Source organism: Mytilus edulis, chromosome 11 (genome assembly GCF_963676685.1).
Source record: "Mytilus edulis chromosome 11, xbMytEdul2.2, whole genome shotgun sequence".
Lineage (NCBI taxonomy): Eukaryota > Metazoa > Mollusca > Bivalvia > Mytilida > Mytilidae > Mytilus > Mytilus edulis.
In genome coordinates, this window is record NC_092354.1 from 71,544,246 (window position 1) to 71,571,030 (window position 26,785).

The 26,785-nt window shown below is 31.6% G+C and overlaps 1 protein-coding gene across 5 annotated transcripts in view; it reads right to left on the reverse strand.

Moving 5' to 3' along the window:
* The window catches only part of LOC139496206 (parathyroid hormone/parathyroid hormone-related peptide receptor-like), an 80,729-nt gene that overhangs the window by 10,824 nt on the left and 43,120 nt on the right, over positions 1–26,785 (reverse strand). For 3 of the 5 annotated variants that reach the window (XM_071284678.1, XM_071284677.1, XM_071284679.1), the window contains exons 4-7: positions 22,177–22,287; positions 3,976–4,115; positions 2,524–2,618; positions 36–192 (exon numbers count right to left, since the gene is read on the reverse strand). In XM_071284678.1, coding sequence (XP_071140779.1) covers positions 36–192; positions 2,524–2,618; positions 3,976–4,115; positions 22,177–22,287 — 503 coding nt within the window. The other 2 variants (XM_071284680.1, XM_071284681.1) reach the window with 2 other exon arrangements.

Here is a 26,785-nt window from a genome sequence, read left to right on the forward strand (position 1 = left end):
CAACCGCAACTACATATTTCTAATAACTGTGATACCTGCCCAAACGATTGAATATTTTTATTTTCATCTGAACTGTATATACTGTTTATTTCTGGGAGAACATAACTGTCTTTTATCAGACATATGATCGACCGGAAGATGAAAGAAACAAACATGTTGATGTGGATAGTATTCCGCTGGCAGTGCAAATTTCTGAAATTAAATAAAAACACTAATTATTTCAATAATTTAAATAAAAAATAAACATAATTATTTCAATAATTTAAATAAAAAAAAAAAAAAATAAACATAATCATTTCAATAGTTTAAATAAAAAATGAAAAATAAACAAACAATCCAATGGTGGAAAATAAAAGATGACAATAAACAATCAAGAAAAACAAAATGTTTGTATAGGAGACATGCGTTAATATATTAACTATTTGGAAGTACATTGTGTATGACCATATCGTATGGAGTGTTACACCTCAATATGAATCAAAAATACAACATCGAGTTCATAAACAATATTTATATATTGCAAACATGTAACCAACTTTTCACATTGAGGAACAACCTTAAAACTGACCAGAATATTAGTCCAGTCAATCTAGCATAAATTTGACCCTAACCTGAAAGTAATTGCAACAGAAGATTTTTAAGTTTTAATCTTTAGTATTTTACCCCAAATATAGTTGAACAGAAAAAAGTCCCCATAAAATCTTACTCGAAGAAGACTAAAACAAAATCACCATTTAAAATTCCTATGGAGATTTGCATTGAAAAGGGAGATAACTCTTGCAAAAAAGGCAGAAATATTAATAAAAATTTATAAAAAATTATAATTTAACCGCTTCTATGCATGAGAATGTATTAATTCTTGATTTTTTAGCGGTCCTTAGAGTATAACAAACAATTCTAAAGGTGTTTTTGTTTCTTTAATCAAGCTATACTATAGATTTCATAATTCATTAGTTGACCTTTTATTGAAATTTTCAACATGTCAAGGTAAAGAATCTCAAATTTAATAAAAAATAATTAAGCATGTATTCTTCTATTTGTGGTTTAATGTTTCTTTAGATAAGTAAGATGCTGAAAAAATGTAATATACAGAAATAAACAATACCAAATTTTCACATTATTTTCTCAAAATGGTCACAAAACTTCAAATTTGCAGTTACTTTAATGAAAAATGCACACACAAATAAAATACCCATAACACTTCGGTTTTGTACATTTCATGAGCAGAATATTATATAATTTAGTCAAATACAAACTTATATCTTACTATACATTTATTTGAAGACAATCAACCAAAAACTGACCAAAAAAGACTCATTTTTGCAGAGTTATCTCCCCTTCCAATGTTAATTCCCATAGGGAATTAAAAATGCTGATTTTGAGTTTTCCTCAAGTTAGATTTTATGGGAGTTTTTCTGTGTATATTAAGGGCATAATGTTATAGATTAGAACTTAAACATTTTCTGTTGCAATTAGTTTGAGGTTAAATCTTAGTTTGACTGGACTATATACATTAATTCTGTCTTTATCTTTGAATGTTAAACATATTAGAATAACTAGAAACTTTCCTTAAGCGTTCTTCAGTGGCGACTTAACGACCATAGATAAATAGCACTAATTAATTGCGATAGTTCTATAGCGTTCATTCGGATGCTAAGAAAATATAACTATTTAAGAGTTTACAAGTGTCACAGTTATAGTTCTTGTATTAATGTCTATTACACAAATAATATTAAAATTAGCCTTTTAACATGAGGAATAGTCTATTCGGGTTTTTATTAACTTGAAATGAGCAAATACATATGCTTAAACATGGCTTTAAATGAATCGGGATTTCTTTAAGGAGGCTCGAGGGTATAAAAATTTCAGAAAAAAAAATAAACATTTGTTTTTCATTACAAATTTTATTTATTACCTTTTGTAGTTGTTACTTTATCATATGGGACAAAAAACATTCAAAACAATTAATTCGTGTTGGCCCCAGATGACTTTTAAAATGTAAACATCATTGAAAAAGTTCCAAATTATCTCCCTTTGGTGGAAAAATACCATTTTTTTGGCTTTGAAATTGAAATATCTCTTTTAACTCATCGGTGACCTATATTTTTTAATATTATTTCGATATATGCTGTACTTAAACTAAATTATTGTAAAATTTGAGCGATTTCTGTAATAAATTTCTTTTTTTATTTCGATATTACCTTTATTTCTCCTATTATGTCAACAGAAAAAAACACACTTTTACAAAGATGTATGCTTCTTTCGAAGGCAAATTGTGAGCGCAAATGAACGGTGACCCCATTTTTTTTATTTTATTTTTCTATTACCTATAAGATAAAGTTCATTTATAGAAAAATATAGAGAAATCCTATATAAATGATTTAGATCCGCGAACCCCCTTAAGGGTGTTGTTCATTGAATTAAAAGACTCATGTCATTACATTTACTGTTTTTCTAGTACTCAAAGTGCAATAACAGCAGAGATAACACACGCGACTCAAGGCCCCATTTATTTGTACATACCTAAAATACAGCATGATGCTGACAGCTACAAGTAGTGACAACAATGATATACTGTATCCAACATCATACAGAATCTGTATGTAACGCATGTGCTCCTAATAAAACAGATTTAACAAGTTGATTGGTAACTTACACAAATAATTATGCAACTGATATATAACAATTATTTCAAACGTCTATGGAATGTAAGATATATACCGTTAATGTTAATATTGAGGAGAAACTTTGTGACAGTTTTTGTTTGTTGGTTTGATTTATTCCCGCCATAAATTGTAGTTTGTTGATATTTCTAAGATATAGCTATGATACATTTGCTAATATTTCCTGATATCGTTTATAATTTACTGGGTTGTGTTCAATATCGTAGCAGCTACGTAGCGGCTACGTAGCTGCTATCAATATCTATGTAACAACTAGTATATATAGCTACACGTTCAATAGTGAAAATCTACGTAGCGCTACGTAGCCGCTACGATATTGAACGCAGCCCAGATATATCCCCGGTATAGTTTCAAATTTGTTAATATTTCCCAAATATCGTTATGATTTGTTTCCATTTTCCCGATATAGTTTATTATTTGTTGAAATAATTATGTAGAAAAAGCTATGTTCTGTGATTCACATGTGGACATCTAGTAAAGAAAGTCGTGTTGAACTTGCAATTATGTGTGCTACATATTTCTCTCTTTAACATTGAGAGGAAGGGCAGAAATAATAGCGCTCTTCGTCCTCTTGATTTGGCAGGTGCGTGTAGAGATTTTTGAGTTTTTTTTTGTGTTTGATTGCTCATTATATTTATATTCCATTATCTCAATTTTAAGATTTTACTATGTAACATTTTTTAGGCAAGCTTCATTTCAGGATATTCGCTGCTCAGTTTCAAAATAAATAACTTTTCATAAAACTAGTATGTATTGATAGGGAATAAATTGTGGAATCCAAAAAGCCAAAAAAATATAGGGGTCAATGCGCTTGTTTTCGAGATATTAGCCATTGTAATTTTGTCGGGAAAATGTTCTCTCTTGGTTTTTCATAGCTTTATCATTGACCAGTTAAAGTTCTCAAATACTATTAAAAAATAAATAAAATTTTATAAGACTTTTACAAATGACTTATAATTATACACGTAAAAGATTTATAAAAAAAATGGGGGTTCATGCGCAAAATTTTTTAAGGCATTCAAATGGTTAAAACCAGAGGATTCCGAAAATCGGACAAAAATTCCAAAACATGACAAGCAGACATCCTTAAGTGCCGGAAAAGAAAAGAGGAGTTGCTTGATTTTTGAAGAGATTATAATAGAAATATTTTATTTGTTTCAATTTTTCAAAGTAAAGTAAAGTAGTAATTTAAACCTAGTATATTTTCCCGAAAATGTATCGAAGACGAGTTTATCTAACCGGATCCGGAAGTAGTAAAATCACTGTCAAGTTTAAATTTTTAATTATTTACCTTCACTATAGCAGGAACGACTGATGGCGAGTTATATTTCATTGTTGGGTCAAAACATCCAGATAAGTTTGTCCAGGTTTTATTGAAGATCGGATGGACGTACCACTCGCCATTCCTTAAACATGTTCTGGATGCATTACCTGAAAATATAGAAACAATTCAAATTGACTCATGCATGAAAATATACAAACAAAATATTTTTTCGTACATTTTTTTTATAAATTAGGCCGTTGGTTTCATTTGACTCTTGTTGGGGCCTTTTAAAGCCGACTATAAGATATTGGTTTATCATTGTGGACGGTCTTGCGGTTGCCTATAAATGCGTCCATCTACCTCTTTTGAACTCTGGTAGATAGTTGCTGCATTGGCAATCATAAAACTTAATTTTTAAACATATTGTGGACTCAGACTGTGGACTTACCGCATGATCTACAATGACTAGCAGTGATAAGTAATGAAAAAACGCTACACAAAATTCGTGCGTCTGAATAGCGTTTATCAATGCATCTTCATTGGGAACGCTTAGTACTAAACATTAGAAGCCTGGGATGTAAAAATACGCAGAAACTATATGCCAAAAGAGATATAAAAGACAATTTTATGGAAATAGTAAATATTCTTCAAGAAAAAAACTTTTTGGGGCAGGGATACGGAAATCGATATATCTAAAATTTGTTTTCTACCCCTTCGAACCACCATTTTCCAAGAACCAAATCTTTCTGAGAAATGAAAAACAATCATGAATGCTTCTTTCCTTTTACGCATGAAAGTTGCTGTCGGTCAAATCTTCATCAATCTACATCAAGTTAACCAACGAATTCAATAATTAGTGAAATAACATAATATAAGAATATCATTCAAAATTCCTATAAATTATATCGTATCTGATCCGGATTATTAAAAAATTACTGATTTAGTTGACATTTTCCATTTACGGCAAAATAAAATGATTGAAATATTTGATACATGTGTTCCCATACTGAGAGAGAGAGATAAATCAATCCATCTTAACTGCTTGACTTCTTCATTCATTCACTCTTTCAATTAGAAAAACTGGTATTTTTTGTCTCGTACATTTGCAGACATGTCAAATAGCAAACAACTAATAAAAGTGAGTCTATAAACACTGAAAACTGCAGGGCAATGTTAAGTTGTAGGTTTTGTGTTGATTATTATGAGAATCTGAAAACATCCACACAATCGCAGTCACTTTATAACTTGTCGAAAACGGAGGTTAGGGAAATAAAGCTGACTTTTTTTTCTCCCCGAGAATGAGTAATACAATATAATCGGGAATAAATGTGACAGAATATATTTTCATATATGACAGAAATGTCGTGTCTTTTTTTTTTTTGGTATTGTAAGTGCAACATACACAGATGTATTTCGAAATCGAGAGGGATTTTTTATGGCCCATTTATGGGCATAATGTTTTCTGGTCTGTGGGTCCGTTCGTCCGTTCGTTCGTTCGTCTGTTCGTCCGTCCACCCGTCTGTTCGTCCCGCTTCAGGTTAAAGTTTTTGGTCGAGGTAGATTTTGATGAAGTTGAAGTCCAATCAACTTGAAACTTGTACAAGTACACATGTTCCTTATGATATGTTCTATCTCATTTTAATGCCAGATCATAGATTTCCACCCATTTTCACATCCATTGGACATAGAAAATGATAGTGCGAATGGGGCATTCGTGTATTATGAGCACATTCTTGTTTTTTATGTAACCTTGAAATTTAAAATATCAAACGCATACAAATATTTTTCTAGTTATTTTTAAAATAATTTGTTTACATTCTATAATTACCAAACTCAAACTTCAATGCTTTCAAACAAGGGAACGGTAAATTACAAATATTTGATTTCATTTTAGATAGTTCATACAAATTCAATACTAACAAAAAATGTTTACTAACATTATATGACGACATGCATTTGTATCTTATCCGCAATTAAAAAAAGGATTATTATTCAAAGGATTTATTTTGAATTAATTGCTGGCTTGAGTCTCATTAATCCAATTCATTCTCTGTAATAGAACTTTGTAGGAGAGATGGTGATTAAAATATCCTTTGACTTCAAATTCATCAAATATCAGTTCAAACATTAGTATTGTCAATACGCTTATAAAATCTGTATCTATTAGTACATTGTTCGTGTATAAACAGGCCAATATATTTAACAGTTCTTATTATTTGGCATACAACACAAAACCATTTTATCTGATCAACATGGCAATTTAAAATTTAGTATGTGTACATGTTATGTATACTGCTAAACTGTAATACTAGATTCCGTCATCCAAAACTCTTCTAAAATCACATATATAGCACCAAATTTTGTTCTATGATTTTTATAATTAATCACATATTTTTCCCCTAATTTAGCCTATTTCTTTCAATTTATTGTAACCGAAAGTCTTTTTGAGTTCTTTTTGATTTTTTTCCATCCCATGATCCGGAGTCAATCGTTGTAAAATATCTGAAAACCAACAGTCCTATACAACAACGCATGAGTGTGAACTATATGACATTAAACTAGGAACCTTAAATACCAGACATGAGCTACAGATCGGGCTAAAGGTAATTAACTGAGAAAAACAACTCACCAAAAAGTTCCTAAATTACCAATTAGGTAAACAATTGTGATACAATTACAATGTATTTGCTACCTTTTAACAATAAAGACAACATGACAAACGGTGTAGTTCTAACAAAGGTATGATTGATTAATTAATGGATTGATTGATTGGTTTTTAAAGCCACATTCAACACTAAATGTACTTGTTCGTGGCGGTCAGTTTTTATTTGCGAAGGAAGCCGGGAGTGCCCGGTGAGAACAATCGACCATCGGTAGGAAATCAAATGAAAGCTCAAGGACTAGGGATTACTGTAAAACTGGTTGAAAATTTCTTTAAAAAAATTAGTATTTGAAATCTGAATAGAAAGGCATTTTTGCCCAGTTGCTTATATCAGACGTACCTGTTTTGTACAACCAAGCTACTGAAATTAAAATATGATAAATTTTCTGCTTTCATATCATGATTTGATATGCAATAATTGTTTAATGTCTAATCATTGTCTTAACTATTCAAAACCAGAATTGTTCTTATCGCAAAAGCCATTTTGTTTCCTTCATATATAGGTATTATATTGCGTAATACGAATTGTTTTCGTTATTGGCCTAGTGACATTTATTTACCGGGATTACACAGATAAACAATTAGATTATTACATGTCAATGGTCGGTTAACTAAAAGTAAGTCACTTATTTGATCGTCTTCCAATACAAAGCGGATGTTACTGCTAAAAAGTACACCATTATAATGTGACCTAGATATATCTTACTATAGGTTTCTAAAATTTGAAAGTTAATAAATGTAGATAAAAACACCAAGGGGACATTCAAGACTCATCAGTCGAGAGAAATTGACAAACCCCTTGGTAAAAATCGAAAGATGACGAATTATAATGAATTTTTGTACCTTTCTGTCTAGATTGCTCAAAATGTACAGCTTGGTTTGTTTGTGGTCAAAGGACGACTGAAGAGTACTAACATTAGCAAAATGGGTTTTGACAAAATGTCCCTTTTATTTATAAACATAGATATAGATGTTTAAAGACTTTTGTTTGTTTGTATTTTAATCAAAATGCGTTTAATTTTACACTTCGTTATATTTGTTATTCTCATGGGATTTTGTCTGATGCTTGGTCCGTTTCTGTGTGTGTTACATTTTAGTGTTGTGTCGTTGTTCTCCTCTTATATTTAATGCGTTTCCCTCGGGTTTAGTTTGTTACCCCGATTTTGTTTTTTGTCCATAGATTTATGAGTTTTGAACAGCGGTATACTACTGTTGCCTTTATTTATCAACATTATTTTGTTCAAATTAATCATTAGACTTTGACATTTGTATTTGCTGCTTCTCCACTAAAACAAGATAATTGGGAAAAAGAGCTAAGATTGTTCTCCACCAAAACAAGACATTTGGGATAAAGAGCTAAGATTGTTCGGCTCTTTACCAGAATAATGTGTACTGGTAGGGTGACATGACTTCCTGCGGACTGTTACCTTTCCAAATAGCACGCTAAGAAACCCGACTCAGTATGTCGATCTTGTACAAAGTAGAATACCTGTATTCATAACTCATAAACATAATTCTCGTCCTGAATAACGTGTTTACTTTGCTACTGCACATTATGCATTCATTCATCATCCAATTGCATGTTACGTTAACAAATCCGGCTTCGTGTGTCGTTCTAGCTCAAAACAGGGTACATATATTCAGATCTCATTAACATAATTTTCGTCCTGAATAATGCGTTTACTTTGCTACTGCACATTAGACAGTCATTTATCATCATCGTCTAATTGCATGTAACGTTTACATGTGAAACCTATTGCACCATTGCTCATTCTCAACATGTCAGTCTCATTGTTAGGTACGACGTATTAATCACAAGTACTGAGGCAATCAGTAACATCACCAATTGTTTTACCGTTGTAAATTCTATCTCAATCAAAAAGTATAACTAATCGATGTTATGTCGAGCAGTTAATAACTGTAGTCGTAAAATACAAGTCAATGTCGTTTAATACAAGATATGTCGTAAATTAACGTAAACTAGATGCTTAACTAATGTCTTTAATACTAAGGTGTCCATAATGGTTATTGAACGACACTTAACTTAAAAAACTCTGGAAAGAACATGCTTTGCAGGGCACCTGTTTCTTGTTTGTGAAATTTGCCAAATATTAATTATATCCTCAACAGGTTCTTGGATACCTAACAGGAATGCTAGTACCTGAGACATAATAAGACGTGTCAGGATCAAAAATAAATACAAAGTTCATTTCTTTTATATTTAGCATCTTCACGTACTGAACGATATTGTCACGAGTTGATAGAAATGATAATCTGTTTTATTCATCTGTCAAAGCTCAGTTCGTTACTCCGCAAGATACTATTGTAAAATCGTAAAAAATAATCATAATTTAAATGTTTTCTATATCTCGTAGCCATGAAGTGCTCCTTTAAAACAGTCAATTTTTTTCTTAGCACTGAACAATGTGTTGTTGTGAACATCGAGGAAAACCCTAGATATTGAAAGTGTGCCCGCCTATTTTGATGAATGACGCAACCTGATTCTAGTGTCAGTAGTTTTAATATATTCTTATTTCATTTTCATTGAAAATCAACAATCTAATGTCCATACTGACTAGAATTCAAATAAATATCAAATAAGTGTGATATCACAGAAAGAGGTATACACTATAGCAGGTTAATTGGTTACTTTACTGATTTAAAGAGACACGAGACCCAAAAGGGTAATTAAAAAAGAATTAACACATCACCGCAAAAAAAAATCAACAACTAATGAGTCTAAGTAACAAGTTTTAAATTTTAAGTTTTCCATCAAAATGATAGAGAACATTGCTAAATCTTGAACTTGCATAGGACTACATGAAAATAAATACATAAATTGTAATGACTAAATGCTTCATTATAGATATTTGATCAGCGAAAACGGCAACAACAATTTAATGATTTGAATGAGATATAAGAACTAATTGACTGTCAAACTATAATGGTTCCAAATTACTCAGACATGTATAGAGGCAGAGAGCATGTTATACGAAGGATATTGTAATTTAGTACAATTCATTTGAAAATAAACGGATGTATAGAGGCGTAGAGCATGTAATACGAATATTGTTGAAATTTAGTAGAATTCTTTTGAAAACAAACGGAAACTAATTTTCTGCAATTATTTCAAATTTAGAAACGGGTGTGTTTTACCGGTATCCTGTATATACAAGATTCATTACTTTTCATATTATTCATATTATTCGTTTTGATTTATTCATTCATATGATAAGAAAAACGCCGGACTTTTATTGTTTTCTAAGCTCATTACCATCAACGATCTTTGTATCCTGACATTCATGCATTGAATACAACGTATCTTGAAATGAATACTTAAAAAAACTTGGTACAGTCATTTTCTTATGTATAACATAGTAATTAAACCTGACTTTATAGCTAGCTAAACCTCTCACTTGTATACTATTCCAAAAAGGCATGATAATTCTTGCTTTTACTGGCAAGTCCCACAGCAAAATGTTGGGTTTTTTTTTATTAATAAATGTTTTATATATGTTCTACCATTTATTTGTATAGTAGTCTTGTAGTCATGTAATGTTGTCATTTTAATGTTATATTAAACATTGTCATAAAACCGGGTGGTTTGGCATGCCACAAAACTAGGTTCAACACACCCATTTTTTTCTTAAAATGTCCTTTACGAAGTCAGGAAAATGGCCATTGTTATTTATTATAGTTCGTTTCTGTGTGTGTTGTGTTTCTGTTGTTATCGAAGTTCTCCTCATATTTGATGCGTATCCCTCAGTTTTAGTTTATAACCCGGGTTTTTTTTTCTCTCTCAATCGATTTACGAATTTCGAATAGCGATATACTTTTGCCTTTATTTATATTCATGAAAAAAAATGAATATGGACGCCTTTTTCTGTTTTTATAAAAAAAAATAAGAGCAATATAATTGTGTTTCTATCTTTATTTCAAATTTATAATGTTCATTATAATGTTAATCTTACTTGCCAAGACATGTGTTACGTATCTTTGATCATCTCTAAAATCAAGATTGGCATACGTAAAGCTATGCATGGAATTAGGAACGATAATGAACTACCTATTGTTTGACATGAATATTAGATTAAGAGCAGCGATGAACTATTATATGAACTAATGGTATATAGAAAAGTTATTTTAAAAACATAATACATGTCAATTTTTAAGCTAATGAATATAAAAACATTACTTTACATATTTGTTTTCCTTGATTACATTCCTCAAAACGCTCATATCTCAAAATCGGAATATGAAGGATTGTTTCTTACAATAAAGTCTAAACGACCAAAGTCATTTAAAAATGTTAATAAACAGGGTAAGCTTATACGGACGCCATCACGAGTTGGTTGACCGTTATGGAATAACCGTTTCACAAATGATATCGGATATGTTCCTTACGTCGTAACTACAATCCCCTTCCCTTTCATGAATATGACCTACCGAATTAGACTATTTACCGGATTTGTAATCACATAAGCAACACGACGGGTGCCACATGTGGAGCAGGATCTGCTTACCCTTCCGGAGCACCTGAGATCACCCCTAGTTTTTGGTGGGGTTCGTGTTGTTTATTCTTTAGTTTTCTATGTTGTGTCGTGTGTACTATTGTTTTTCTGTTTGTCTTTTTTATTTTTAGCCATGGCGTTGTCAGTTTGTTTTAGATTTATGAGTTTGACTGTCCCTTTGGTATCTTTCGTCCCTCTTTTATATAGTCATTTTATGCTGGAGTGATTTGCAATTTGAAAATTTTAGACATAAAATACGCCGTTCCTAAATAGACCGTAGTCATTCTGGTGAAAAAAAAATGTGTATTTTCCTACTTCCCATAGAGGATTTAGGCATACTTTATTTTATATCTTAATTACAGATATTATATGACTGTGTCTCAACTCAATTGCGACATATTTTCGGTGTTTTAAATCTTTAATAGTCGTTTAATCTGTAATTCACAAATGCTGTCAAATTCCTGATCGTGTTGTTTGGACCGACTGTGAACTTGCTTGGCGTGACAATCATGTCTGAAGGAAACGCTTACGTTGTCAAATCATACCGTCTTGCTTCATATGATTCCCTTAGTTTTAGTTGTTACCTTAATTTTGTATTTTCTTAATTGATTTATGAGTTTACAACATCGGAAATCTACTATCGGTATTGTATTCCGAAGTATTTTTTAATCAAAGTTTTATTGCACTTTTTTTAAGCCCCAGTCCCACTAGCCCACGATCGCACCACGCTCACCGTGATCTAAAATAGATTTAGATTGTGGTGAGGTCGCGGTATGAGCGGCATGAAAATGTAAATTTTCGTTGCTTTCACGATGCTATAGCTACTACGTCCTCATTACGCTTCTACAACGAACCCGCTACGATTATACCACGTTCTCATTGTGCTTTTTCTGCGACCTCACTACGCGTATCGAGATCTTTCGACGCTCATCACGTTCTCACTACGACCATGCCAAGAGTTATCCGATTGCAACGTGATCTTACCACGCTTCTACTGCGATTATAGCACATTCCTACTAAGATTATACTACGTTCATACCGCGATCTTACTACGTTCTCAGCAATAACGTCAAGATCGTGTTCCATATCAATATAGTTCCATTCCTTCTAGTTCTAATTAATACGTATAGATTTCACGGAAACAATACAGTCATGCTACCAAAATCTACTAGAACACGTGGGCGTGGTAGTGGTTGATGTAGAGGTAGAAAAAGGAGCTCTGATAGTAACGAATCTTGATCAAGCAAAGATGTCGGACCGACCAATCCAACCTAAATTACAACATATTGCTAGTCCATAAAGCTCATCACACAGGTGTGTCTATAGATATAGGAAGATGTGGTATGAATGGCAATGAGACAACTCTCCATCCAAGTACCAATTTATAAAAGTAAACCATTCTAGGCCAAAGTACGGTCTTCGATACGGAGCCTTGGCTCGCACCGAACAGCAAGATATAAAGGGTCCCAAAAATTACTAGTGTAAAACCATTTAAACGGGAAAACCAACGGTCTAACCTTTATAAAAACGAGAAGCATTGTTGAGCCGTTAGAGAAAATTAAAAAATTACATACAGACAAACAAAACCTGGAGACATTTAATATACTTTATGTGAAAATGACAATGAGAATGATGGTCGTAGTATGAACGTAGTCAGGTCGTAAGAAGAGCGTGATGAGGACGTCAAGGGCGTGCTAGAATCGTACTATGGTCGTGAGCAGCGTGGTATTGTCGTAGTGGAAGCGTAGTTGGGTCGCGGTGAGAACATAATGGTCGTAGTGAGGTCGTAATTACCTGTACGTCGCTGTGAGATCGTAGTGCAGTCTCTCCGAATAGAAATGGCGACCTTTGCGATCTTACTACGATATAAGTGCGTTCTCACTACGCTTCTACTACGACCTGATTTCCCCACGACCGCACCACGATTGTTTTGAACATGTTTAAAGTTGGCCACGCTCATCACGATCTTGAAGACCTCACCACGACTGTGATACGACCTTACTGCGATCTACACGATCGTACTACGATCATCAAAATTTTGTATTTTTTTCACAGATCGTAGTTCGATCATGGCCTAGTGGGACTGCGGTTTTGCAATTGTTTTCATTTTTTTTTTGTATTTGAGCGAAATTAATCTTATGCAGATGAAACGCCTATATAGCATATTACACCGTAAGCCTGATATCTTTGACAAGTTTTTACTGTGTGTCTCGAACTTTTACAGATAGAATGTTTTACTGTCAAACATAACATAATATGGCATCTCAAATATCAGTTATTTTCATCTTAGATTGAGCATTTTTTTTTTACAAATATGAAAAGATTTTTCACGTTAAGAGATAACAGAATTAGAAAATGACCAATAACATATGGAAAAAATGCGTTATGTTACGCAATAAATTATCAATAGATGCAACCATCTGCCCTTTTAATCTGCATGGCCTCACGTCATGAGATAGTTCATCATTTGAGGCTGCACGTGGCAAACACATAAAAAAACTATATCCATTGGTAATCTTCCGTTATCTAGAAAAATAAATCGTATTTTACACGCTGTGCATTTCTCTTATTTCTTAAATTAAGACTTGACACGTTAACAGCATAGCAATAATGTAATAATTATCTTTACAAGCTTAAGTCAAAACATCATTTACATAAAATATGTTAGGTTTTCTATCCGGTAATAGATGACCTTCGTCAGTTTGGCAAAAACTCGGAGAATTTTGTTTTCACGGCTCTTTAACTTCGTTTTTGATTTTGGTCTTCCAAATTATTGGTTTCGAGTTGGTGATTCCTTTGTTGACCAAACGCACGGCATGCGAATCAAATTATTAGCCTAGTACCTTGAAGGAGTGATTTTTTTAAATAACAGAAACATGTAAAATATTTCATCAACTATGTTTTTTTAAAATATTAGCTAGAATTTATAAATGGAATTATATATTTGAAATAATTCAAATGTAAATAAGTGACTTTGTCCTAATAGCTTATTGGTGAAACTAGAAATTTACAGCATTAATACGTTCTAGATGAAAAGTGCACTTTATAAGTTGTTATATTTGCCGATTGTGCCGAAACCTTTTGGACTTACAGTCCAAAAACAGAGGTATCGACACCACGATAATGATAAGATTGAACGGTGCCAACATCGACTAATGGTAAAGCAAAGAAATAAGATAAACAATGTGGAAGATACGTTTTATTAAATGTTTAAGTAAGTATCCTCAATGCACATTTCATATTTACAGTACTCGCATTTTCAAAGTAGTTACTTAAAACCAAATTTTGGTCTAAAACAAACTTCAAACGCACAACACAAAATTTTGAAATAATATTTCATTTAAATAGCAACTGTCAAGAATTTAAAAACTTTCTAAAAGCATCCTTGATTTGTGTTGATTATGTTGCATTCGTTTTGTTGTTGTGATTTTGTCTATCTTTTCGCGTTTTTTTTTTTTTGTTCATGTTTTTATCTCTCCCCTACTCCATCTTAGACTATTTGATTAAATGTATGATATGTTATTATATATATACATATATCTAGATCTCCCCCATCTACGCTCAACACAAGATATTCAAAAGGCGTATCAACATCAAAACCAAATTACCAACACAAACACAGCTAAAACTCTTCAAATATTTGTTTTCTCCACGGGGCTGAAACATAAGCACACATCTAATTGATATACTAAACACTTGCATAAGAAATTAATCTTGTCAGATGAACAGGCCTTTGCAACCTACTATCAAACATTATCGTCTAGTTCACTTATCGTAAAGTTGTAATTATCAGGGTGCAGTGATAACAGAGAAAAAAAGCTAACTTTCACCAAAAAAAAATACCGAAAACCGAGGAAAATTCTAAACGGAGAGTCCTTAAGCAAATAGCAAAATTTAAAGCTCAAACAACACACATATTTCTGCGACGTACTAATCTATTGTTAGATATTTCTAAAAGATGCAGTAATAACAGGAGGAAAAACTTTACAAATATAAAAAAACAGCAAAAACTCTTCTAAATAATAGGGCTGATGCCGCCTTAGCTCAACATTTAACTGCTAAACAGGAATTTAAAAACACAAATAAATTCCAGTAAATCGGTCTTTCTAACCTAACCTACTGTTTTTAAAGGTTTTCTTTATTCAAGGTGCAGTGAATACAGAAAAAACAAGTTTACCAATATTAAAAACAGCAAAAAATAATTCCCAGTAAAACGGTCTATCAAACCTAACCTACTTTTCGACTTTTTTTAAATTTCATTATTAAAGTGCAGTGATAACAGTAGAAATTATCTGCATAGATTATGTCAGGTGTAATATCAATGTGAACCATACTGCATCTCAAACGGGGAAACACCCTCTTCTTTAATCTGATGATTTAAATGAAGTTAAGTACTGTAAATCTTTCAATGATAACAGTATATAAATAGTATATATATTTCGTTTGATCACTAAAAGAAATATCATACATCTTTTGTAAAAATAAGAGTTAATCATCTGAAAAGAGATTATAATAAAAACTAATGACAAGAACAATACTGTGTTAAATATTATAAATAAAACTATAGAATATAAATAAATCTACGTGATAGAGGGTCTGAAATAGATTCACAGAATAGGGAAGAGTGAGAAAATGTGCAAAAAGTATAATAAAGAGAGAAAAAATGAGGAAAAGAACATTGGGAGGCAAAACAATAAAGAAATTAAGTAATGTAAATACAGAAAAAACCGTCTCGTTAGCACTCATATCAAAGCTTTTTATATCCATGTACAAATGTACTGAATAAAGAAATCATGTAATAACGGACACATCTTATAGTAAAATAATTTTCATGAGAATTTTACAAAATGAGTGTTTGTTTTAAACATAAGATAAATGCATGAAAGGATTAAAAAATAATGGAATGCAACAAATCTATTAAAAGAAATAAGGATATAGAATTGCATCGACGGGTCATAACTCTGAAAGTGTAGACGTAAGATAAAAAAAAAGATCAAACTATAAACGAACAGGGGACTAACAAGTGGCATGGCATCAAGTTTTTTTTAACTAGTCATAACATTTTAAACAATTGTAGTAAAGTGTCGAAAGGTTTTTCTCTTAACATACACCAAAAAACAGACAAAAAGAAGTTAAAAAAAACAAATTTGTAGAAAATCAAAAGTCATAAATATCTATACCTGTTGTAGCAGGAAACTCAACCTTATTTTGGATTTTGCATAATATTTCTTCAATACAAGAATAGGTGTTTACGGATATTTTTGTTATAAATTAGTGTTTTAAAAAGTTTCATTTAAATTAAAATATCATGTTAAGCGATTTCCTATCTGTATTCACACAATCTATATGAATCCGGCATTATGGGGCTGAATCATGTTGGTAAAGGTGGGTCAACAAGAAAGAATGAAAGAAATTTTATAAAGTGTCACGGTGCTTTTTCTGGAATATAATTGAATCCACCGTTTTCTACATAAGAAAATGCCTGTACCAAATCACGAAAATGACAGTGGTTATTCATGTTTGATGTGTTTGAGTTTTTGATTTTGTCCTTTTATTAGGAACTTTCTGCTTTGAATTTTATCAGTATTTTTGTGATTTTACTTTATTTCATTTTAGAAAATAATAATATTATTCCTATTTATTTATATAACCTTCTCATTTTATTTTTATTATGCATTACACGGGAAAACTGTGGGCATATGTTTGACCAGTCACTTCCTGCTCCTTAGTATTAAAATAAACATCCTTTATAACTCCATAAGAAGAATTTCGGAAAAAAGACATCAGCCCTCAGATTCAATACATGAAGCACGACATTGCATAGTGCAAATGATTTTTTGGAAGAAGTTGTCGATACAAACGGAGAAACGAAAGGAGAAAGGTCGAACTAAGACTTTTGTTTTTCTGTTTGTCTTTTTCATTTTTAGCCATGGCGTTGTCAGTTTGTTTTAGATTTATGAGTTTGACTGTCCCTTTGGTATCTTTCGTCCCTCTTTGAAGTATTCTTTTTTTTTATAAGATAAATATCTGCCTTTAAATATTACCGCATCAGAAACAGGATGTATAGAGAAGAAAGAAAACAATTGAAAAAAATGTGTCGATGCGTTGTTTATTAAAGATTATAGATGTTTACTAAAATAACTCTATAAAATTCTGATAAATGACGGTAATAAAACACATGATCCGAGATAAATATTCATTTTGAAATGATTTCAATCATACCCGGAGTGTTAAGTGGTACTGTGATATTTGTATACGTTTAATTGATAAGAGGTTACACATTAAGTTGTTTTAAACGTTTAATGTTTTTTACAACATAATTTATTGAATTTTCTTTTTGAACCATCTTAAATTTATTTACTTTCAAATCATATGCAAAGGTTTCGAAACTAAATGATAATGACTATGTATACAATTTAATAAACGTTAAAAGTATGTATGCAGGTGGTTAATTCAAAGCACATGGTAAATTCATCTGTAGAAATGACAAAATGGTCAGAATCATAATGAATGTAAATGTGTTTGTTAACATTTTTTGTCAGATTGATTTCAAGGCGTATAATGTATTGATCAAGCTCTTGGTTTTTATGTGGTATTTTTCTTCTTATTGATATTATTTGAAAACAACATGTATCGATCTAACTATAAATTCAAAAATATTGCTTGCATTTACTAATGCGATTGTGTCAAAGATATCAAGCTTATAATTAAATACACCAGACGCGCGTTAAAAGCGATTTTAATTTGTGCGATATTGAGAACAATCTTGTAACAGCCTTATAAAAAAATTTCAAAATGCGAGTTTAAATTATTGCGAATAAAACTCTGTCGCATTTTTTGCAATAATAAAAGCATCACAGTATTTTCTGAATTTGCAACTTTCACAAACAACAGGTAAACAATAACAAGTCTGTCCACAACAAAAAGACATAGCTATAAGCCTTTCTTTTATAATTAAAACATAATAGAAAGTCATTATGTATATAATAGTTACAGTTACACATGCGAGAATATCATTTTTGTAAATGACACGAGTTAGATAGCGGAGACTCATTATGGGTGTTTCAAAACAGGATGTTTTGGTTTCATTTACAACTTTCGCGAACAACATGTTAACAATGAAAAGTCTGTCGATAACAAAATTACATAGGTGCAATGTTTTCTTTTATAATGGAAACATAACAGACAATCAATCTGTACATAATAGTAGCAGAAACGCATGCAAGATCGTCATTTTTGTAAATAACACGAGTTAGATGGGGAGACAGTAGAAGTGGACACATCAATCATGTGTTAATGTTATATCGACTTTTGATGTTAAATACTCTCGATGATTTCTTCTTCTAATTATAGTCTATAGCTGATTAAGATTGCACTATTAACAATGCCAATCAGTTGTGAAATCGTAAGAATGTTAATAAACTCATCATAGATACCAGGATTGAAAAATTATATTTACGCCATACGTCTACAAAACGATCGAATTAAAAAAGCTTAAAAGACCAAATAAAGTACGAAGTTGAAGAGCATTGAGGACCAAAAATTCCTATTAGTTCTGATAGATGTGTTAATATATCTACAATCGCTTTTGATACGTTTCTGTAACAATATCACCACGCCTGACTTGAATGCTTCTTGAACCACTATTTCTAATATTGAATTTAAAAAATCGTTTTTATTTTATCTACTGATTGTCCATGTTAACGAAAGATCCAATGTATCCATTAATATCAGACTCAAATTAGTACATGTTGATTAGTTTAACATGTTTTTAGGCTTTGACATTTACTAATGAATGTCACCTTTGAATCCTGAGACGGTTGATGGAGGCATTTCGAGAGATGCATTCCCTGGTCTTGTATCTTGTTTAGGTCATGCATCTGGTTGTTTCCTCTCATTGTATTTTTGATTAAGAGTTATAACCCACACTTTAAAGATGAACTAGACTGCAGGATATTATATTTATATTTATATATTCATGTGAGTGTTCCTTAATCGCAAACCATATGGATTGTGGCTAAGAAAACAACCTTTTCTTTTTTCAGTTTGAAAACACAACTGTTAACTTCACCACAGTTGAATATGTCAAATATTTCTATTGAAACTGCTTATTTCTGTGTTATAAGCGTTTATCAAACAATTTAAATTTCTGTTAAGTTTTATTAAGGTTCCTTGAAATTTTCTATTAGTTACATGGTGTACACAAAACATGAACCAATAAAGATATAATAAATGTTTATAACATTCTTGTATATATATAAAAGAAGATGTCGTATGATTACCAAAATACGAGATAACTAAAAGGTTATATGAGAATTAATGCTAACGTGGCCAAAACAAGTTGATGTTAACAGGGAATAAATAGATCTCCAATCACAGGGTAGTATTGAATGGTTAAACGGAAATATTCATATCATATAAAAAAGAAGATGTGGTATGATTGCCAATGACACAACTCTCCACAAATCCAAAATGACACAGTCTAAATTAACAACTATAGGTCATCGTACGGCCTTCAACGATGAGCAAAGTCCATACCTCACAGTCAGTTATTAAAGGCCCCGAAATGACAATGTAAAACAATTTAAACGAGAAAACTAATGACCTTATTGATGTACCAAAAAATTACACACATTTTTGGGAAGGGTCAGCTGAAGCCCGCCGCTGGCTGCGGACTTTTTACGCTGCATTGAAGATTTATTGGTGGCATAGGACTGCTTTCTGTTTTTTTGTTGGGTTGTTGTCTCGGTCACATTCCTCACAATTTTTCGAACACCATTATGCTATCAAATTGGTGGTTCCGTACAGGTAGTAAAACGTTACTGAATTAGATTACCAATGATATTTTGAACTTGCCGTAAGAGAAGTTTAAATTCATTTTTTTCCAATTTCGACAAAACAAATTTCTTATCATCAATTTGGTACTTGTTTAATAAAGGACTGCATAAGATGAGCCCTGTAGGTAACTTCTCTCTCATTTTCATGTTATAACCAAAAAAAACTTAAGTTATCTTTAGTTCATTCATTTTATTGTATGCAAGTCAGCAGAATTCAATATATATATATATATATATTTATATCTTTTACAGGATATATAAATCCTTTGTAATAATCTATCTATATTAACTGTCTGATATATAATAAAATACTCAAAATAATGATTATTTATTGTGAAAAATGATTTAAAAAGCATATTTTTATGAAGAAAGATATTAAAATGTCATAATTTCATTAAGAAGTGTAATTGATGCAAATAAAATTACGCAATGGAATCCTGCACTATATCAAACAAAGGCATATCTACTGCCAAACCTTGGTTTATTACAAATTTCGTATAAGAATGCACCGCATATTGAAACCAAAGTCATCAAATTTGATTATAATCTATTTGTTGTACATATCTTTAATGTGATGTGTATCGTGAATCTGGTTTTTAATATCATAAACGGTAACAATTTTCAACACCACATGCGCATTTCGACAATCGAGGTCTCATCCGTGATGCTCGGGCCAAAATGTTTGAAAATCCAAAGCTTATCTTAATAAGATGGAGAGCTATAAACCCAAAACGACAAAAATGTGCAGCAAAAGCAAAGCAAGGGATTATGGCTTTGCATGGTTTTTAAATGCATCTTCTAGAAGGGTAGTTGTTTACCATCCTGAAGCTTATTAATCAAATCACGATACATAAATTCTTTTGACAAAACGTACTAGTTAAAAGACAAAAATATGAACAAAAATACCAAACCTCAAGGTTAATCAAAAATGAGAAGTTCCTTAAACTTTACAAAACCAAATGCTCGACGATATCAATCATCAGAAAAAATGGAAAACAACCCAGACTCCTATTTCTGACTTCGTACACGCATTAAGGTGCGAAACTATCCTATTCCTGACTTCGTACACGCATGCAGGTACGAAACTTTCCTACTCCCGACTTTGAGGTGCGAAATATTAAATCTGCCACTGTCAGTTTCAATTTGCTTGTATATAAGATAATCTAACCAGATGTAGATAGTTTTTGTTAAATTGATATAAGTCATTCCGTGTTAATACAACCTTTACTGCAACTTCAAAGTGAGAAAAGCTTGATAATCTTTACTTTCTATGTAATATGGCTTTTCTTAACATTAGTGCATTAACATAAGTCATAATCTTACAGTTAGTATATAAAAACAAACATGGAAGCAGAGGAAAACAAAAACAAAACATTAGAGATTAAACATTTTCCACTGTAGTCATTACCAATATCCAACAAAAGCATAAACTATCCCAATTAGTAGGAAAGGTTAATGTTCGCTGAATTTAATACATCAATTTCAATGTAGGTAAATACAATACCGAGATCCCTCAATTAAATAATTACATTTAAAACAACATAAATAATCTAAACGAATTAATCTGCATTATGTTTGCTTTGAGTTTAAGACAACAAAGTATACAGAAACTTATCGTAGGTGCATATGCATTGTATACACATTGCTTTATAATAAACAGACAATGCTTGGAACTTTGGTTCTGACTTTTATGTATTTTTACCTAACAGTAACAGTTTAGGTGCATACATCTAATTGAAGTCTTTAAGCAATGAACGTCAAAACAATTGAAGTTCCAGTAAGGTGTACTTATTATACCTGCATGAATCCTGTAGCGTTCACTTAATCTTGAGTTCTCGGAAAATGTTTTCTAAGGTGGTGGTATATATGTTTCTGTCAAATATAACAATAAAACATAAAATGCACCGTTCACAACTTACCGTCTGGTAGTAAACTGTACATATAATTTGTGCATGGCTGTATACTTAGGAACCAGCTTCAGTGGGTGGCCAACACATTATACCATCAAACACTTATCGCCTGGTAGTAAACTGTACATATAACTTGGGCATGACTGTATACTTAGGGAACCAGCTTCAGTGGCCATGGGTGGCCAACACTTTATACCATCAAACACTTACCGTCTGGTAGTAAACTGTACATATAACTTGGGCAGGGATGTATACTTAAAGAACCAGCTTCAGTGGACGGCCAACACATTATCCCATCAAACACTTACCGTCTGGTAGTAAACTGTACATATAACTTGGGCATGGCTGTATACTTAGGGATCCAGCTTCAGTGGGTGGCCAACACATAATCCCATCAAACACTTGGTTACAGTAGCTATCTATGAAATAAGAAAAAAATAAGTTATCGTGCAATACTATATGTCGTTTTGTTTATTCATTGAAGTATCATATTGTCAATATAATACTTCCATGGTTAATCTAACAGGCGACTTGTGTACGAGCGGAATAGTGTTGATTTGTAAATGTTTTTAATTTGAGGAATACAAATGCACCATTGTATACTTTCGAACATACGAAGCTACAGTAGGGTAAAATACTATATTGTATGTCAGCAGTCGGTCGTATTACTTAGTCATTAGAACAAATAATTTACAATGACAAGATAAAAAGGGATACATGTTTAAATTTTCATTTTCTCGTATAGGTTTGGTTTCAACGACTTAAAAAAACGATTGAGATACTGGAGCTAAATCTATTACACAATGGCATTTTTAGGTGTGTTTATCGGTGAAATAAATAAGGATATGGCATCCAAATTTGTATGGAAATATAGTCCGTAAAGTTAAATGCGATTCTTTGTTTTTTCTGTTGTTCTGTTTCACTATTAATGCGGGTTAGGGGAAGGTTGAGTGCTGAATCATTTGGTCATGTTGGTTTTTTTCAAACTTATTATATACATTTTGTAGTATGGATTGTATTCATTCGTGAAGTTCGTACAGTGAGCAGTAGTTTAGTTTAAACATATTTGTTTGTTGGACTGGGAAACAAGTTTTTATAAAATATTCAAGGGTAAATTTGAGAATTGAAATGGTGAATGTGTAAAAGAGACAACAACCGGGCCATAGAGCAGGCGACAGCTGAATGCCACTAATGGTAACTTCTACGTGCAAGAGATATAACTCTCTCTTTTTAACTCGGGTCAGCCATTTCTCGTCCCTTTTCCAACGGGCTATCGTCGTTTCTCAAGACCATACTCGCAAATGGTGTCAAGGAATCGCGTTCACCTACGTCATTAAAGCTCTGGTTTGTACTTGATTCATTTGCAATCATACGGCATCTTTTCATTGTTAAATTTTTCTCTAAGAAAATCAATTCAACGCTGTATTACGATAATGGTTAATATTATTTTAATCGGTACTATAATTGTGCCAATAAATGATTAAAACATGACCAAATATGTTTTGCCAGACAGGTATCAATACCCATGATACTACATGCTATGGATTGTTTTATTTAAAATAACAAATTGTCATGCATTCCTAAGAATTATTATGACGTATTTACTTTAAATCCGTTAGATGTGTACTGATTGGTATTTTAGTCTTATATCTAGAGTTAAGTAACTTCGAGAAAGGTTATATCGGTACATATTTTTTTGTGTGAATTTTATGGTGTTCCATGTTAATTATGTTACGTGCTCCTTTTATGAGTCAATCCCTTGTTTACTGTTGTGTTCTAGTGTTGTGCTACAATATGACTGTCATGTGATAGAGGGAATGGTTATTTGCTCGCAAACAATGTTACAGTGTAACTCCGCCACAAGTGTAAATATTAACGATTTATTCGTCGATTGGTTATTGTATTGTCAATTCATCATGGATTAAAAGACTGATCAATGACGCCCGAACAAAAAAAGTTTAAAAGGCAAAAAAACAAAGCACGAGTTTCAAGCGCATTGAAAAAAATCCGATCAGTTTTGCCAAAAACAGCTTAGGCATTTATTGGTTAAAATAGTATAAGTATTAAGAAAAAAAAGTGTTGTTTACAATTAATTTACACTTATGATCACATTGATATCAATGATATTTTATGTCAACACATGCTTACTCCTTAGCTGATGATACCGTCGGATAGAAACTCTCCATCAGAGGTGTCATCAATCCAGTGGTTGTAAATCAACTCAACATAGATACCGGAATTAAAAGTGGGTACGCAATACGCTAATGTTAATAATGGAAAATCGGAAAACATCACCAAATTGCGCAAACATATACACATGTAAACCACTCATATTTAAAGTTTTCAACAAAGTATGAGAAGTAATTGTCAATATAGCCATTGGGTAGTTTTTAAAATGATAACAAAGCAGTACCCGAGTTCGAGGTACACGAACAAAATCCTTCAAAACCACCTGTCGTCACCCACACATTGTTTTGATTTTTTAATTGCTGTTTCTAGCTTCGATTATCTCATTGATATGTCAATGCAGTAAGTTTATTTTTGTACTTTAATCTAAAATTCTTGAAAAACCTTAGGAAAGTAATAATAGTAATCGATGAATGATAAGAAATCGACAGTAAATGTCTAGTATGAGTGTAACGCTAATAAATCATGCAAGCGAGAGGCACAATAAGATTATCATTTGAAGCAAAGATTACATGAACTGTATTGTTGCAGAGAGATCAGAAGCTTTTCCGGGATTTAATATGCTGATATCTTGTACCATTTTATATGCGAAAATGACGTTATCAGGATTTAATATGCTGATATAGATAAATAAAATAAATTTAAATGTACCACTTTGACGTTCGAATGCATTTTGCTTTATGGCTCATAAAAACAGTAGCATTTATTTAACTTCTTTTAACTTAAGAAAATAGTCATAAAACTGATAAATTAACAAGTTGTGATTCTCGAAATACTTTTTCTAACGTAGGAAAAAAATCAGTAAATATTTGTTTTCCCTCCAACCGAGAAAGCAATTACACTCTTGATATGCAATTAAAGATTATCATTGTTTTCTAATAACTATGTCACTTCTCATTAACAGTGTTATGATTTAATGGTAGGACAGGCAGTAGAACATCTCAAATAGTTCAATTAAAATAGTCTTCTAGAACATATAAAAAACGAAACAGAAAATAGTTTAATAAAAGACACTTTCTATTAAATTATGTTCTGTGATTTAAGGTTTACAACACCAATTAACGGACAGAACACACTTATAACATTAAAAACCATGGCAAAAAAATATTTAAAAATCGTATGAACTTGAACTTGCAATCTTAAAAAGTGTTGGCATTTCCGTTAACTGATCATGCATATGAGATACGCCCTTTATTTACAAATCTAAACCTATTTGATCTAATTTTTTGAGAAAGTATATGCCTCATCATTTGAAAAAAAAAGAGATATAATTTAAACGATGTCTAGATTTTTCACTCATAATATTTTCCATTTTTTAATATGTATTGAAAAGATGAAGTATATAAAAAAACAGGGTCATAGTTTACTTCTTTTGAATATTTAAAATAAAAAAACAACTCATGAAAGTGTAGTTCTTAATGCCAAAATAGAAAAAATAACAAACACTATATAATAAAAATAATTTAAAAAACAAAGAGAATACAATATAATAAGAAGCAAGACATTAAAATCATATAACTTTGAATCCTAAAGTTTACTCTACAATTCGTCTTAATCAAAGGTTACACATTATCATTATGCACACATCTTGTATACATATAAAAAGTTCATAAGTTAAGTAGCGATTCTCATCCTAATTTGAGTAAAAGAAACATTGCAAACATCAAAACTGCATACAAGGTTTTTGAACAATATAATTTTTCGAACAGAAATAGAAGAATAAATGCATAGATATTTTTTAGCAAGTAAATCAAAAGAGCAACTTAAACAGTTGAATTTACTTTGGTGAATTGATTCTTGAAAAAAATAGCTACGATTACTGAATAGGGTGATGTCACATTAATGGTTTCACTTGCGATGACAGTTGTTTGATGTTTTTGTGCTTTTGGTGTTAACCATTTGAAATGAGACTTTCCTTTTTGAATTTTCTTTGGAGTTTGGTAATTTTGATATTTTACTTTGTTTATGGAATCCATCTAGTGCATACCGTAGGGTTACAAGTGCGCAATTACATTTTTACATTTTAGCTTTTTTTTATCTCCCAAATGGTACTCAGAATGTAATATGGTGCGGCTTCTGATTCGACAACGCTGACATTTTAAGTAACAGGAACTGCTACCAATTGTTTTCTAGTTTGTAAAGTCTTCAAGAAATAAAATATGAAACACCACCGGTACCCTATAATGCATTTCGAATAATTGCGGCATTGACATTAAACTTTAAAAGTTGTCGTTCTTTTACCGTTAAATTTCGGTAATTTAAATTTTAATAGCTTGAAAATGCTTGTTTGCAAAATTCTGTTATGCAATATTTGTCATTAATTGCATCTGTATATGGATTTTATTTAAGTGTCTATCATTAAGTGATATGAACTAGAAGTATGGCACATGTCTTTTTTCTGTAAAGTTACATTTGTGAACTAAACGTTACATTACCACTTAAATCTAAGACATCGTACCGCAACCTACACGCAAGAGTTGCGTGCATGGGACTTTTAAACTTATACAATGATCTTAATTGAAGGTTACTCTCACATGTTAATTAGAATCAAATGAGGTTTAACAACAGTCAAATTTTGTGAATCCATTTGAAATTTAAAAATTACTGATGGAATTGTATTCATTTCAAATGGGACGAGTTCCGGTGTGTCGACAGGGTTCGCGGCTAATAAAGTAAATACGGTAGGAAGATTACACAATCAGTAAAACGTCAAATAAGAATTATTACACC